The 15,218-nt window shown below is 45.0% G+C and overlaps 3 protein-coding genes across 3 annotated transcripts in view; all 3 read right to left on the minus strand.

Annotated features, from left to right (window-relative positions):
* The window catches only part of EFCAB1 (EF-hand calcium binding domain 1), a 7,923-nt gene extending 4,078 nt beyond the window's left edge, over positions 1-3,845 (minus strand). Inside the window, exons 1-2 of the mRNA XM_019533230.1 lie at positions 3,729-3,845; positions 3,426-3,581 (exon numbers count right to left, since the gene is read on the minus strand). Of these exons, the coding sequence (XP_019388775.1) occupies positions 3,426-3,581; positions 3,729-3,786 (214 nt within the window). The 5' untranslated portion in view covers positions 3,787-3,845. The remainder of the gene's footprint in view (positions 1-3,425; positions 3,582-3,728) is intronic.
* CDK6 (cyclin dependent kinase 6) overlaps positions 1-15,218 on the minus strand; it is a 369,693-nt gene that overhangs the window by 128,934 nt on the left and 225,541 nt on the right. The window lies entirely within an intron of this gene.
* The window catches only part of FAM133B (family with sequence similarity 133 member B), a 27,601-nt gene continuing 17,703 nt past the window's right edge, over positions 5,321-15,218 (minus strand). The window contains exons 9-11 of the mRNA XM_019533218.1: positions 13,216-13,311; positions 11,247-11,294; positions 5,321-8,341 (exon numbers count right to left, since the gene is read on the minus strand). Of these exons, the coding sequence (XP_019388763.1) occupies positions 8,255-8,341; positions 11,247-11,294; positions 13,216-13,311 (231 nt within the window). The 3' untranslated portion in view covers positions 5,321-8,254. The remainder of the gene's footprint in view (positions 8,342-11,246; positions 11,295-13,215; positions 13,312-15,218) is intronic.

Consider the following 15,218-nt stretch of genomic DNA (forward strand, 5'->3'; position numbering starts at 1 on the left):
CAGCAACTGGTGCGGGATGGGGTCAGGGGGGTCAGCAGTTGGAGGGGCATGTGGGCCTTGCAGGGGGGTGGTAGCCCCTGGGGGGGCCATTTGGCCCCCATTGTGGGGTGTACCCCTTGTGTGGGGGCTGACCCCCCCATTAGGGGACTGAACCACTTGTTTGGGGCCAGACCCCTTGTGGGAGTGCAGCAAAACGTGTATTCATGAAACATGTATTTAGAGTTCACTTTATTATTATGATAAGAGACTTGCTTTACCACTGCAGATATATCAATAAAACATTGTCCAACTGATCACTGTCTCCATCTTGCTCTCTCTGTCTCTTTATAGTGGTCTTTTGTTTTACTTGTGGAGGAACATGGATTTGGGGGTATTTTACACAGTGACTTTGGGATTTTTTTTTAATCAGGGATTTTTCAGTTTTCCAATAGGGAACACCAGAATTCCTGCTAGGGTGGCAGGACCCTGCCTGCTCAGAGGGGCACCTTGGACCCAGCTGGCTGTGGCTGACCTCCTGGCCAAATGGGGCCAGGAGGACATACTTTGACAGTTCAAAGCCGGCCGCCACACCCAGAACGTCTAGGTGATATCTGGTTGGGCAGGGGGCACACGTGGCAGTAGTGCCATACAGAGGCCAACTCCGCAACCACGGTCCACCAGCAGCTGGCCCAGAGGGGCAGATGCCTCTACTGGCTCTGCAGTCCCTATCCCAGTCTGGCAGGTGCGCAGCAGGTCACAGCCAGGCAGCAGCCCCCACTGCCAGACTGCTGCAGTGAGTAGAGGGTGCAGGGAACTCTCAGGGCTGCTTCAGCAGTCCAGCTGGCACTAGGGGTAGTGCCCCCAGGTACCAGTTGGCTGGGCCCCAGAAGCTCCTGAGAGCTAGTATCCCTGAGCTACTTGCCAGAGCAGCTTTTTATATTGCTGAGGCCAGGTTTCTGCCAGGGTAGCTTTCTTTACTGCTGGGGACAGCACAGGTGCTGGCCCCGGGCTCCAGCTCCCCCTGGCTGCAGTTCTGGGAGGAGCCAGGCAGGGTTATTTTGCCCCAAGTGGCACAATTTGCTTCACACCAAAGTGCATGTCTGACCATGTGCACTGAAGCAAAAAACCCGGCTCAAATTTGCACTGCTTCTATTTGAGCTGCAAGTGCACGTGCTTACATGTGTGGATGCATCCAGTGAATGCAAAGCAGCTTATGATTCAGTGAAACCAGAGTATGCTTAAATCAGAATAGCTGATGAATTTTAAGTTCCCAGCTTGCCTGCCTAGTGGTAACTTACATACTCATATGTGGCAGTCATCCAAAGGCCTATTAAATCTCGATCTTTCCTGCTGATATAGCCATTTTATCTTGCTATCTGACGCATCATTTTGCTGGCTTGACAGCACTCCAGTAAAGCATCACAAATTCCATAAACGCCTCAGAGGAGGAGCCAGCAGTAAAGGCATATAAAGACTTCAGTTAGAATGGTTTGTTTTAGGCTGCAATGGACAACATCAATCAGGAAATCTAACTCACCTTTTTTCCCTTTTTTTAAGTGCATGTTTTGACAACTTTCCCATCTTGCATAAACCAGTATTTCTTTCATGTGCAAACTAGCAACAAGCTGCTGTTTGTAACTTTTCAATTAGTGCAGTCCTTGATAGTACAAAGCATTTCTATTTTGCTTTTCATTTTACTAATTAACACTTCAAAATTACTTGCAAGATTAGTCACAGCAACAGCATCACCCTTGTCATGTAATTTATGTGTTATTTTACTTTTACTGCAACACGAAAATATGACCTTGGCTCTCTACAGTTAAGAGTCTATTAATTTTGCCTCTACAATTTTATTCTCCTCAGAAACTTTTCCCTAGCACTTCTGTGTGATGAGAAGAGTTAGATCCAGGTTGGCACCCCCTCCTTGGAAATCTCCCCTTAGTGACTTGGTGTTGAGAAGTGCCAGGCTCAAGCTGCTTCAGTACCCTCCTATAAACCCCTATACGTGAGGTGACCATACCGCTGCTCCTGTCTAGCCACCTGCCTTGGTGCACCACGCTGCTTCACCTCCCTGCTGGACTCTAGCCTGCGACTTCTGACCAACCATCTGGGACCAAGCTACACAATCCTGGAGTGTCCTGGCCAAAGTGGAATCTATGGTCACCCTACCGATATACCAATACAGTAGTTCTCCCCCCAAGCAGCCAAACCCTCAACACTACGGTTTGGGGAAGAAAGTAAACCTTAGTGCATTAACACTTACCCATCACTCCTCTCTGTCAAGAGAAGGATAGAAACCTAACTTGTTTCAGCCAGACTGCCGTATCAGTCTGCTCTCAGTACCCCTGCTCCAGAAGAGCTGTTCGGACACTGCAGTGCCAAACAGTCTCTGTCTCCAGCATGTCTAAGCTGAAGACTAGGGGCAGCAATGTTTGCTTACAAGAGTATCATGTCCCACTACAGAGACAACAGTGGCTTTTTCTACTAATAGATTAAAAGATGCTTTTGTGGACCTAAGCTTACTTCATCAGATGAAGTTTAGGTTCAGGGATGCTTATACATCTCCAATTTAATTAGTTTAAGGTGCACCTCTACCCTGACTTCTGCCTGATTTTAGACTAACACAGCTCACTACCATTCTCTTTTCTACTAATACCTCTTCCAGCACTGGAGAAATCACGATCACTCCATCAACTGTTTCTTTAGGGAAGTGGTGTTGACAATGATTCCCACAGCGGCGTCTGCTCTGTATCTTCCTCTGATGAACCATTTCCTGTATGAGGGCACCTGCACATGACCCTCTCCTCATCCCTTTGGTGTGAGGAAGTGGCCATCCTCAGAACTGACATAGCAGCTTTTTAAAGGGCAGTAAACTGACGTCTACAAAGGCTATCAAAACACTTTGTCACTATGCAGCCCATGTCATAAGAAATATTTTCAACTGTGCATACTGCTGCCACCACCGCGCCTCCTCCCAGCCAAAATCATATTTGCAGCATCCTTGGGCTACTACAGGAACCATTTACATGCAGCTTCTTTCAATTTCCAGCTACAAACATCCAAGCTCCTTGGTGACAAGGAGCCAGTACTTTTGCAGGAGCACACCTGAAGGAGAAGCAGCCAACCTGGGAAATCTCCAGAGGCTTTAAGTGAATGCTCACACACCACAGTTCTGAAGCTTTTCTGGCCCCCAAGGTGGCCAAGTGAAGCGACTCTGTCAGCCGCCTGCTGGCTGAAGGGAGGCTGCCTGTTGCAGGGCAGCCCTGGGGCTTCCCCAGGTGCTGAATCCTGGAGTGCCTCTGCAGTGGGGGACCCGGGCCGGGCTCCCGGCGGGGCGCAGGGTCCTGATGCTGCGGCCCGGAAATCACCTGCAGGCTCAGGCGCCCGGCGGGGGGAGGGGAGGGGAGGGGGGTGCCTGCCCTGTACCCCTTGGGGTGCGGCCTCACCTCGGTCCATGATCATGTCGTCGGTCATGCCGAAGGTGAGGTGCAGGACGCTGCGGAAGGCGTTGCGGTCCAGTCCCGCGGCGCCGCGGCGCTCGCCAGCCTCCGGCACCAGCGTGTGGAAGAGCCGGATGAGACACTCCACCTCGGGCCGGCGGACTGCGCACGGGCACAGCGCGGCACGAGTCACAGCCCGGCCTGGCCGAGGAAAGACACGCGCCCCCGCCCCTATGGGAGGCCCGGGCGCGCCGAGCGCCCCCAGGGCCATCGGAAGCGGGGGTGGTGGTGGGGGGGGACGGGACTCACAGTGCCTGGCGCTGCGGTTCAGCGCCTCCGCCTGCTTCTGCAGCTTCTTCCTATTCATGGCGCCGCCAGACCCAGCAACGGCTGCGGGACGCCGCGCGGTTACCGCAGCAACGGGAGCGATACCAGTCACTCAGTGAGAGAGAAGCGCAGGGACCCGAAGCCACGTGGCCGAGCAGCTGGAAGCTTGAGCATGCGCAGTTCAGCCCCGCGGGCAGGCGGACACAGCCAGGCCCATCGAGCCCCAAATCCGCCGGACCCGCTTCTGCGCGTCCCTGTGCCCCACGCCCCGGCCGGTGTCGGCCCCGGGCAGCACAGTCCGGACACTTCCGAGCCGGAACTACCCGAGACAACCCCCGGCGCCAGTCTCAGCCCTGCAAAAAGGAGGGACAAGTCCCGGCCTTCATTTACAGCTGCAGCCACGGCTACTTGCCTGTACTTGCCCTTCCCGTCTTCCTGGTTTTCACCGGAAGTTATTACCTGCAGCTCACAAGCCCTTGCTTTAGGTTTAATACCTGCAACTCAACCACGCCCGGCCTGCTTGACAGTAAAATACTTCACCACGATCAAGGCTCTGCTGAAGTATGGCACAAACCCGAGTAGGAGGCAAGCAGCGGTGGCAACCCAACAGGCACAAACCCTCCAGTTCTTCCAAAACGAAGGAGTTCAGTACAGACCAGGAGTAAAAGAGCAGCCTACCTCTTTCTAAAAGGGATCAACTACTAGCAATACTGACTCTTTTTTGTCATTCCCACTTACATTACAGTACAAATAGGCTGTTTGCTGATATTTAAGAATCTTTAAAGAATATTCTTACCCTCTCAAAATGTAATAGCCTGGAACTTCTGCCAAGGGAGGCACTCACATTCAAAGTGCAGAATCATGGTGTATATATGACACACAGATTGCTCTCATCATCTCTTGGTAAGCTTACAGATTTGAAGTTCTTTGCTCTAGGGTTTGGTATATAAAATACCCATATACAGTTTCAGAAGTCTGTACACTTACAACTTGTAGAAGGTGATGTGTTTACACAGGTATTCAGCATCTCTGATAGTCCAGTCATACTTATTTTAGCATCCAAGTACACACAAGGGAAAGCTGGTTTAGGCACACAGGGATGTCACCTCTCTGAAGAAGTTACCTTATAACAGTACTGGTTTGACCTTTTTAGACTCAGTGCATCCTTCATTAAGCCCTTGAAAAAAATGCCACTTCTTCATTTTCACTCATTTTGACTACAGAAAAATAGAACAATTCTTCTGTTGCAATGTACTCAGAAAGACCACAAAAGCTAAGGTTTTTCATGCTATGGATTTCTTTTTGAAATCTCTTGGTCGATCTTGAGTCATGTTTGCACACCTAATAGTACTAACTTGCATGATACCTCACAGCACCTCAGAGTACTGTGGCACTCGGGTTGAGAATCCCTGATCTATAAGGTATGACCCTGCTCTGCGGAAGGCGTTGCGGTCCATACCTCTCCAAAGGAAAAAAAAAAAAGTATGCAGGGCATAATGAACGTATTCCTCATTTTGTTTCATAGGTAGACAGCAGGAGCAGCATACATTAACTGAAAATACTGTTACCACAGCCACACTTGAAAGGATTTACTCTAATGGATAAGGAACTTTTAATGTGTACTGATTCAACCAGCGTTGAGCTCTCTGAGTCTTTTTAGAAATGGGCCATCAAGAATGCTACTGTGTATGAGAAGGCAACAGATTTGTGTTAAAAACAAAACACGTTTATCACATGTAAAAGGACAACATTGAGCAAAGGCAATAATTTAGTTTCAAAATTCTAAGAGTATTTTTGGAAACCCACAAAGCTAGCCATTTATTAAAATACTTTAAAAGTTAGCACCTTATTACTTCTTGAAGCAAGTTGAATTAAAAACACAGTTTAAAAATATGTTAAACAAGCATAGCATTTCACTTTTACTTTCTTTTATTCTATAGTTAAAGGCGATTTTTTTTGTTCTTGATCCTTAAATTATTTTTTCTAATTTCTAGTATAATTTCAGATTTTTTTATCTGCTAAAAATTCAGTTAATATGTTCATCTGTGTTGGCCTCATTAGCATTCTGGCTGAGAGAAGAACAGAAGTTGAGCACAAAATTAATAAGCAAAAGTGGTCCTGGCTGTTTTTGCAAACATGACCCTCCTGATGCAGTGAGCATAGAAGACAGAAATCAGAAATTTCACTCTTAGTAACTAAATGTTAGGTCCTATATTTTGGGAGGTAGGGAAGATATTTTAATACACACACATCTTATTGAACACACGCACACATATCCATGTGTGGGTGTGTAGCTCACAATAGATTTATTCATGGATGAAAAAAAAAAATCAGTGTGTTTCAGTGTTAAATACTAAAGCAATTTTGTTTTGAAGTGACAACAATTTTATGCCACTAAATGTTTTTAAGAAATATATACAGTATAAGACCTTGATGCTGCAAACATTTTTGTCCCCGCTGTATTAAAAGTACATGTTTAGGAAGCTTAAGTAAATGAGACTATTTGTGTGAGTGACATTATGTATTTGCTTATGTGTTGGTAGTATCTGCACACTTGTTTTCAATGATACATATTTTTGCCTCTAGCAGTTGTGTAAAATTCAAATATGATCTTTCCATTTGCAGTATTTATAATGTAATTAATTCAAAGTTGTAATAGCACGTTTCACACTTGTTTTTCAAAGCCTCAAAGCTGATTTAAAGCAGTGATTAAAAAGAGAAATAAAATGATCATTCTACCATTCTTTGACTTCTTCCCCAATAATGACCCAATAGTTGTAAAAATTGTCAGTTTTCAACCCTAGTTGACTATAATTTTATTTCTAAGACATTATTAGCAGTGATAGAAAGTCTGCATTTTAAGACAAAATCAGAACATTTCAATCACCTGCTTGAAGAGAAATGTATTTGACAGAAAACTAGTAAAATATTACTCCTTCTCAGTCTCCCTCACCACTTTTTGTTTATGAATTGCAAATTATTAAGCATTTAACAGGAGATATTAAAATGTTGGGGTAATTAAATGTTTGGCTTTAAAGTATTAAACTTTTTATGGTTAGTACATAGCTGCTATATGTGGATCGCTATTCACTTTTTTCCGTACTCTTGAAAGGCAAGAACAGAACCAGCAATAGGGACTTCACTGAAAGAGAGAAAGAACTTCATCTATAAGAAGAAAATCTAAGGACTGCTTTTGGATTTTGAATGTGTATTTGCTATTTTATCAATATTTTTCTATTTGTTTATGAAATAGCTGCTAATGCAAGTAAATTAGCCTAGACAATTTATGTTAATGCCCTACAATTCTGTAGCATAAAAATATAAAGACAAAATTTTTAAATGGTATCTTTACTGAGAATCTGGCAGTAGTTTTATATAACAAGACACATCCGCATAACAGGTCTGTCACTGAACTTGCCTAGAGTAAAATCAGCTTCAATATGAAGCTGTTTAAATATCAAAACCCTGCTTTTTACATGCTAAATAATTTTCAGCAAGTGTGCACTCAAACACAACAATAACTATAAGAATAAGTAAATACATACATGAAACTCTGCACCTGGAACAAATTAATACAAAAATAATCACTGGTTACAACTGAATACCTCTACATTGTTCATTTAAAAAAATGGTACAAACATGCAAAATAATTCTAAGTATCTTAATGGCAAGGCAAAAAGAAAAAAAACTACCAGTGTTTGCCAAAAATGTTCAACAAAATTCAAAATGACTTTAAATGATGTAATGCATATTTAGTAACACAGTATTCAGCATAATTCAAAGTGGAGGTAAATTCCTTGATTTTTGCATGTTAGTTATGCTGCTCTGCTCTTGCTTAATGCCAAAGCACATGCTAGAAGCCCAGAATTGCTTATTCAGGGACAGCTTGCTGATAGTAGTTCTGACCTCCCGAGGAAGCTGTACTGATTAAAATAGCTGGGATTTGGAAAGATCAAAGGCACCCTATTCAACTAGTCAAAATTGTAGCTCCCCCCTCAACATAAAAAAATAAAAGGACAGAAGTACAGTAAACATTTCTACAAAAGTAACATGTTTAAGAATGTTACCATTATATTCCCATTTCAAAAGAGACATCAGTCACTAACTTTCAACAGCTCTGTTGAATTAAATCCATCTTCAGGATGAATACTGGATTATGTTTCTGCTGGTTTAAAAATTAGAGTTTAAAACACTACTTTTTGTATCTAAAAAGTTTCACTTATTTTCCAATATTTTACATATCAGCTGAACCATCATCTTTTATGATTTCAAATATCTAGCACTGGCTACTGGAATTAAGAAAATGCTGTACTCTATGTATTAAGCAGCAAGCAATAACAATGGTCTTTTCTGGTGCAGCAGCATCTGTCCAGCTATTGAGAGATTAGGAGTATTTCTAAAACACAGGAAAATTCATGCAGTTTGGTAAAGTTTGCTATAATTTCACAGTTGAAGTTTCCTTTAGTCATTGCACTTTTGTTGAAAGGGTATTCTTGTACTTTTAAATGTTATTCAGAATCTGAATTTGAACCAGCTGTCTTCTTTTTCTTCTTTTTACCATGTTTCTTGTGCTTCTTTCTCTTTTTTGTTTTATCCTTAAAAACAGTTAAATAATGGAAGTTATTTTATGAGCTAAAGTCAATTAAAAAAAAATAATGTAATGAAGAGGTACAGGTGCTTTTATGGAGTTTCATACAAAATCATTTAAAATAAGATTACTACAAAAATCTAAATATCAACGATACTAAAACATTACAAAGCAGGAAAGAAGACAATGCAAAGCATTACAAAAAGATGGAATATTATTTTTTTCAAATTTAGCTCATTCTGATTTACTAAGAGGTCTGAAATAGCCAGTACCATTTGCTTCATCATCTTGTAAGTCACAGTAATGCTTCATGAATTTGACAAAATAATAAAATTAACCGCTTGAGAAACAATGGCATCTCACATATGCAAGAGTAGAAAAGAAGCTCTATGTTACCACAATTATCTATTTATTCATTAATTACATTTCAGCTGATTTCCTGTTTATGACAAACTCGGTTAAACTGTATTATGTTTCGACTTCCAATATTTGCACCTTAATTTGGGGTAACAAACTCAGACACAAAAAACACAATTGCTAAAGCAAAGGCAGCAGGGTCAGACCCTGAAGTTGGTGTTCTCAGCACCATAATATACAACATTAAGTGAACAATCCTCCTGTACTTAGGGAGAATCTCATTAGGAATTCTTCCTGAGTGAGGCGTGCAAGACCAGATCCTATGTTATGCAATAAGAATGATGAATATGTTAAGCTACACTGATACATAGCTTATGGACAGTAACCTAATGTATACTATACAGGCAGTCCTTGACTTATGACTGTCTGAGTTACGACAAATGGCACCTATGACCTTTGTAAATTACAACATTGTTTCAAGGTCCCCCCCCGGGGTTTTGACTTTACGATGCTGGACACAGCTGCCTCCAGCTGGTAAGTCTGTTGTGGTGAGGCATGGGTGGGGCAGATCAATGGTCCCAAAGAGAGGGATGGATTGGGGCTGGGACAGGGGCTGCCCAGGGAGTGGGGGGCACAGGGAAGGGGTGAGATGGCTTCCGCCACTGCATGTCACCCATCTGGGAGGACATGTGCCCCCAGATCTGTGTGGTGCAGGCAGGGCTGGGGCTGTGCTCAGGACCAGCGGTGGAAGGCGCTGGGAGTTGGGGCTATGTCCTCCTGCTGCTCACCCAGCTGGGGCGGGGCAGAGCCACTGCACTGCCTTTGGACAAGTGGCGCGCAGCAGCTGGAGGCATCCTGGGATCCCCCTGCCTCCTGGCCCTGCCCCACCCTGGCAGGGAGAATGGCGGCAGGCCATTGAGGGGCATGTGCCTCTGGAACTGTGTAGGGCCAGGGCTATGGTGAATTTTACGGCGCCTGCAGCCCCCCCATAGCCCTTGCCCACCATGCCCCGATCCAGGGGAACACTCCCCCCCGTGCCCAGCAGGGGCAGGGCAAAGCTGCAGTTTGTCCGGGAGGTGCAGGGAGGCTGGGGTGGCTCTGGCTGCTGCGCACCGCTTGTCCATAGGCAACACAGCAGCTTCATCCCGCCCCAGCTGGGCAAGCAGCAGGAGAGCATAGCCCAAGCTCCCAATGCCTTCTGTCTCCCACCCACAGTGCAGCCTGGTGCAGCCCTGGCCCTGCCTGCCTTGTACAGATCTGGGGCCATACCCTTCCCCCTCAAAATGTCCTCCCAGACTGGTGGCAGGAGCAGCAGCGAGAGCTGCCAGATGAACTGCCAAACAAGCAGTTCCCAGACTGACGGCCCACAGCTTTTGCTCCAGCCCGTCCTAGCCCCAGCTCCACTCTCTCCCTCGTTGCAGACATGTTGATCTGTCCCACTACAACAGACTTACCAGCTGGAGGCAGCTGTGTTGACCAAGGTAAAGAAAACAATCCCCCATTTATAACACTGTTCTTATGGGAAAACTGGTTCCGAGTTACAACGTTTTAACTTAAGATGCGATTTTCAGGAACCAATTGTGTCTTAAGTCTGAGGACTGCCTGTATATATTTCATCCAAAGAAAAAGCTCAGCCTCCAATACTAATAGCCTTGTGGCTGACTAGAAACACCAGAAAAGTTGTAGCTTCAGGTGTGGAAAAAGAGTATATACTGAATCAATCGGATATTATTAGCTGCACAGTAATAAAAGGCATTATGTACTTGTAGATAAATGATTATGTGACACAAGGGTGAGATGCTCACCCTAACTCCAGTCCCTTTTAACTATATAGAAGGGGCACAAGGCACTAAAGGGATGCCAAACACGTTTTATCTGGCCAATGAAGACTTCCTTTCAGACGATCCTCTTTAGAGCCTGTCAAAGTCATGCGCCAGGAGGAGGATTCTTAATGTAGCACTGGGGAGACTGAACAGTTCATAGGGTAGACTGGGGAAAACTAACACAATTAGTTTTATTTAGTAATATAATTGGTAATTAGTAACTAATGTAATTAGCCTGACTTCCAAGGGCTGGTAGGGCAGAAAGCATGGTTGCCTTCAGAGCTGCTGAAGTAGCTTCAAGCAATTCTGATTGCTGGCCTTCCTCCTGGTCAGTTAGTTCTGCACCGCTGACCAGCACAACCCAGAATTTACCCTGCATATTATGAAGTAGAATGTATATCATGTATATCAATGAAGCTTAAAGTTCCATGTTGTTAATGTAGACATAAGTAAATAATATATTTGATGTTTACAACATCTAGTCAAAATAACTTTTCTGCCCAAACATCTCTTCAGTTAAAATACAGGGCCAAATTTGGTTCTCAGTTATATTAACATAAAGGCAAAGTTACTAATAGATGTCAGTAATTTTGTGTACATGAGATCAGCATTTACCATAAAATAGACTGTGTTGATGATGTAAGTTGTACTGTCTGAGACAAGTGAAATTTGTAAGTAAATTTACAGTACTTAGACATTTCCTAAAATTACTTTAACAGGAATGATACTTGCCATTGCCTTTTCCCTTTCTTCACTGTTTTTTTTCTTTTTTACTTGTACCTAAAAAATAAATCCCCAAAAAACCTTTAATGGTAAACAGTATTTAAAAAAAAACCAGTAAGTAAAATAGTTTGAACTTGGAACATACAAATGGATGATGGCACAATAATGATAGTGTTGCAGCCATATGAAGAAACACTAGGTACCAGTTGTATTTTCTAGAATATGCACTACCCTATATCCCCTGTTTCTGGAATTCTCACAGTGCTTTCTTAAAAAAGCTTAATATCTGTCTACTAATGTCTAACACCACAGCAGGAAACCATCATTTGGATGCCTGGAAAATTATTAAACTCGCTGTGTATAAAAAAAATAAAATAAAACCACAACAGACTGAACAGTCTCACATATTCTAGAATTCTGTACAAAAAAAGGATCTCAACTTCAGCTGCTTAAGTTATAAAGTAAGTTTAGCCCTCTTGATTTTTTTTTAAGCTATGCTGGAAATTTACTCAATGTCTAGAGATAAATAACATCAACAGAAATCAGCTTAAAAACTGTCGGTTCTGTGCCAGAACACTACTGAAAGAACACTCTCTTAACTCAGGGGTTTTCAACCTTTTAAAAAAAGTGTACCCCTTCTCTTTCAATGTTTCAGCTCATATACCCTTTTATATTTTTTCTTGTTTTTAACGCTACCAATTATGTGATAGAAGGCTACATTAATTAACAGTAAATGCATTATTAATATATGCATGAAATGTATACATCAGAGTTATGCCACAACAGTTTGGGGTGGTAAGTCTGTTGTGGGGGAAGGGGCAGATGGAGGCCCCAGTGGTGAGGGAGGGACTGGGTCTGGGACAGAGGCTGCAAAGCCAGGGCAGAGCGTGGGACTGCGCTGCAAGCAGCTTGTCCGGGGGTGGGGTGCAGAGGGAAGGCGGCTCCTGTTGCTACGCACACCCCAGGAGGGCGGGGGGGGGGCGGGTGCATGCTCCTGGATCTGTGCAGGGCAGGGGTGGGCTGCTGCTGCAGGGTGAGGTGGCTCTGAGGTCTTCCCGGCAGGAGAGATGGACCAGGCTGTGCTTGGGGTGAGTGGCAGCAGTACTAGGAGGGGGACTACAGGGGGAAAGAGCTGCAGCCTCCCCAAAATTCATTATAGCCCCCCTGACCCCAGCTTCTAGTATTGCCTGCCACAAGCACAGCCTAGCCCAGCCCCCCTGCTGGGAAGAGCCTGTCACTGCGCCTGTTCCCAGCAGCAGCCCTCCCTCACCCCGTGTGCAGATCCAGGGCCTCATGCCCTCCCATACCCTCCTGAGGTGCATGTAGCAGTGGAAGCCACAGCTCCATTCTGTGCCCTGCCCCAGCTATGCAGCCCCTGCCTCTCCCAGCCCTGCTCCCTCCCTCACCACAGGGGCATCAATCTTTCCTCCCCTCACGCCCCTTCCCTCACAACAGACTTACCAGCCAGATATGTTTGCTATCCACACTGCTGGGCTACAGTTCTGACTGCCTGCATGCTGCACTGTGGCTGAGCGCATGCACAGGGCATTTTTTGGCCACATTATCGGCCATATCAGCCAAAAAAAGCTGATTCCCGATACTGTCCCTCTCCCTTATATCGGTACCCATCCAAAATGGGACCGATATATCAGTGCACATCTAGTAATTTTTTCTCATTTGTTCTGCGTGCCCCTACAACTTTTTAAAGTACCCCTCAGAGTATGCGTACCCCCAGCTGACAATCACTGTTTTAAATGATTAAGTGTCAAACACCTAGCATGAGATTACTGAATCCAATGGTATTCAGAAACAGTTAACAGTTATAACAGTCAGAAACAGATTTTAACTAAAGAAAAATTATTCAAAATAATCTGAATGGCAAGAATTGCAATGAACAGTGCTTAATGTGAGCTGTTACTGAACAGCCAGTTACTATTTTTTGTTATTTGGAGTGTAGGTTTTTTTCCCCTACACTGACCTCCTCTGTATGATCTGATTCTGATAAGGACTCGGATGATAAAGGCCCATCATCACGATCAGTCTTCTTCCTTTTCCTACGATGACTTTTGTTGTCCTACAGAAAATAAAGAAAATTAAAGTACTTTGTTTGCTAAGATAGTATGCCTTTTCAAATATTACAACACACATTTTAAAGCTTCAGACTGTTTCTTGATTATGTTAAAAATGAACATTTTGAACTATTATAGGCATTTAAGTAATTACTCATTAAGAGCAGGAAATTATCCATACTTGAATGTAACAATCAATTCCTTTATGCCTAATATAATCTTTAAGGCACTCTTATGCAAAGTAAGTTTTTTTGTTTGTTTTGGGGTTTTTTTGGAGGGGGGGGAAAAGAAGGGTGCTATATTTCTTTTTACAAGCTTCATTAGCAAGCAGCTCACATTTAAGGGACATGTTATTACAATATATTTTCATATATTTTAAATGGTATAAACTAGTAAATATTTAAAATATTTTTTCAGGCTCAAATGAAACTGAGGAACTACAATCTGTTCAATACATTTATATAAATATTTATTGCATCTTCTCCACTTATTCTGCTGCTTAACTAAGAAACAGCAGCTTCTTCTCCACCTCCTCCCAACTGTGTTTGGCAGCTGATGCTCTTACACCAGCTGCAGCATTATTTTTGTGGTTTATTTACTTTAAAATATGAAACCTAATATTCTCTGGGAGAGAATATTGGTCTTTGTTTTCTTAAGCTGGTTTGTATTGTACTCAGGCCTGGCAAGTGGGGCGTCTCAAACCTATGTACGACACCTTTCTCCCACCCAGTTCTTTATGGTTAAGAAGGAAAAAATACAATTCCTTCCTCTCTATCCTCCTCCCTAGCAGTGTCAGAGATATCAGCAGTTCTGGTTACCTCCATCAAGTGTGTGAAGTAGTACAGCAGAACTTTTTGCTTCTTTTATAGCAGGCGTGGGCAAAATGGTAGATCTGGCTGGCAGTCAAACTCCATTTTCCGGCAGCCCCTGCATGCATGGCTGGGGCAGGTCTCCATGGACACCCCAGCTGCAACTGTGCTGCAACAGCAAGGCTGGTGTTGCCTTAGAGACTTGCCCCAGCCACATTAGCAGGGCATGCAGTAGGGCAGGGCAAAGGGCTGCTCCGGAGCCGCTGTGATTTTGTGGCAGGGACAGCTTGGTCCAGGGCCATGGCAGAGTTGCAATCTACAGCCTGCAAGCTCTAAGCAGGACGCACAGGCAGCAGATCACAGCTCTGCCCCAGCTCCTTGCAGCGGTGACAGTGTGATCCTGAGCTGGGCAGAGCCATGATCCACTGCTTGCGCGCCCCTGTCTGGACCATGCAGGCTGCAGATCATGGCTCTGCCTTGCCCATGTGGCTGAGGCCGGTCTCCATGGCAACACCAGCCTTGCGCTATCACAGCACAGCTGCAGCTGGGGTGTCCACGGAGACCGGTCCCAGCCATGTGGGCAGGGGCTGCTGGCAATAGAGTCCAAACGCCGGTTGGCCCACAGACCACACTTCGCCCACCCCTGTTCTATAGGCACTGAGGAAGTGGCACAGCAACTTGAACAGCAAGTGTACACGTGGGGTGGGGGCAAGGCAGGCTGCTCCCTGCCACTGCGCACACTCCTGGGGGGGGACCACGTGTATGCACCAGGCACGGTTGCACACTGACTCCTTCACGCTCATGCTCCCCTGCCTGCTGCCCTCCCCTGGGGACTCCGCAACCCAGCATGCACCACTCCAGTGCTGCAGGGAACAGCAGAGCTGCACAGGAAGCTGCCTGCTATTGAGAGCTCCATGCTGCCCATGTCCCCTGTGTGCAACCCTGTGCTACCGCCTCTTGCCAGGGGCAGGGGGCTGTGGACCTGGGTTTCTGACTCCATAGGTCTGACAGCTGGGAGCCCCCTTCGGCAGAGCTAGGGGAGCAGGAGCTGTGGGTCGGGGTGAGGGGTACCAGCAGGGCTGGGGGGGGCAGGAATGAGAGGC

This window comes from Crocodylus porosus, unplaced genomic scaffold (genome assembly GCF_001723895.1).
Source record: "Crocodylus porosus isolate Cpor-Errol unplaced genomic scaffold, CroPor_comp1, whole genome shotgun sequence".
NCBI lineage: Eukaryota > Metazoa > Chordata > Crocodylia > Crocodylidae > Crocodylus > Crocodylus porosus.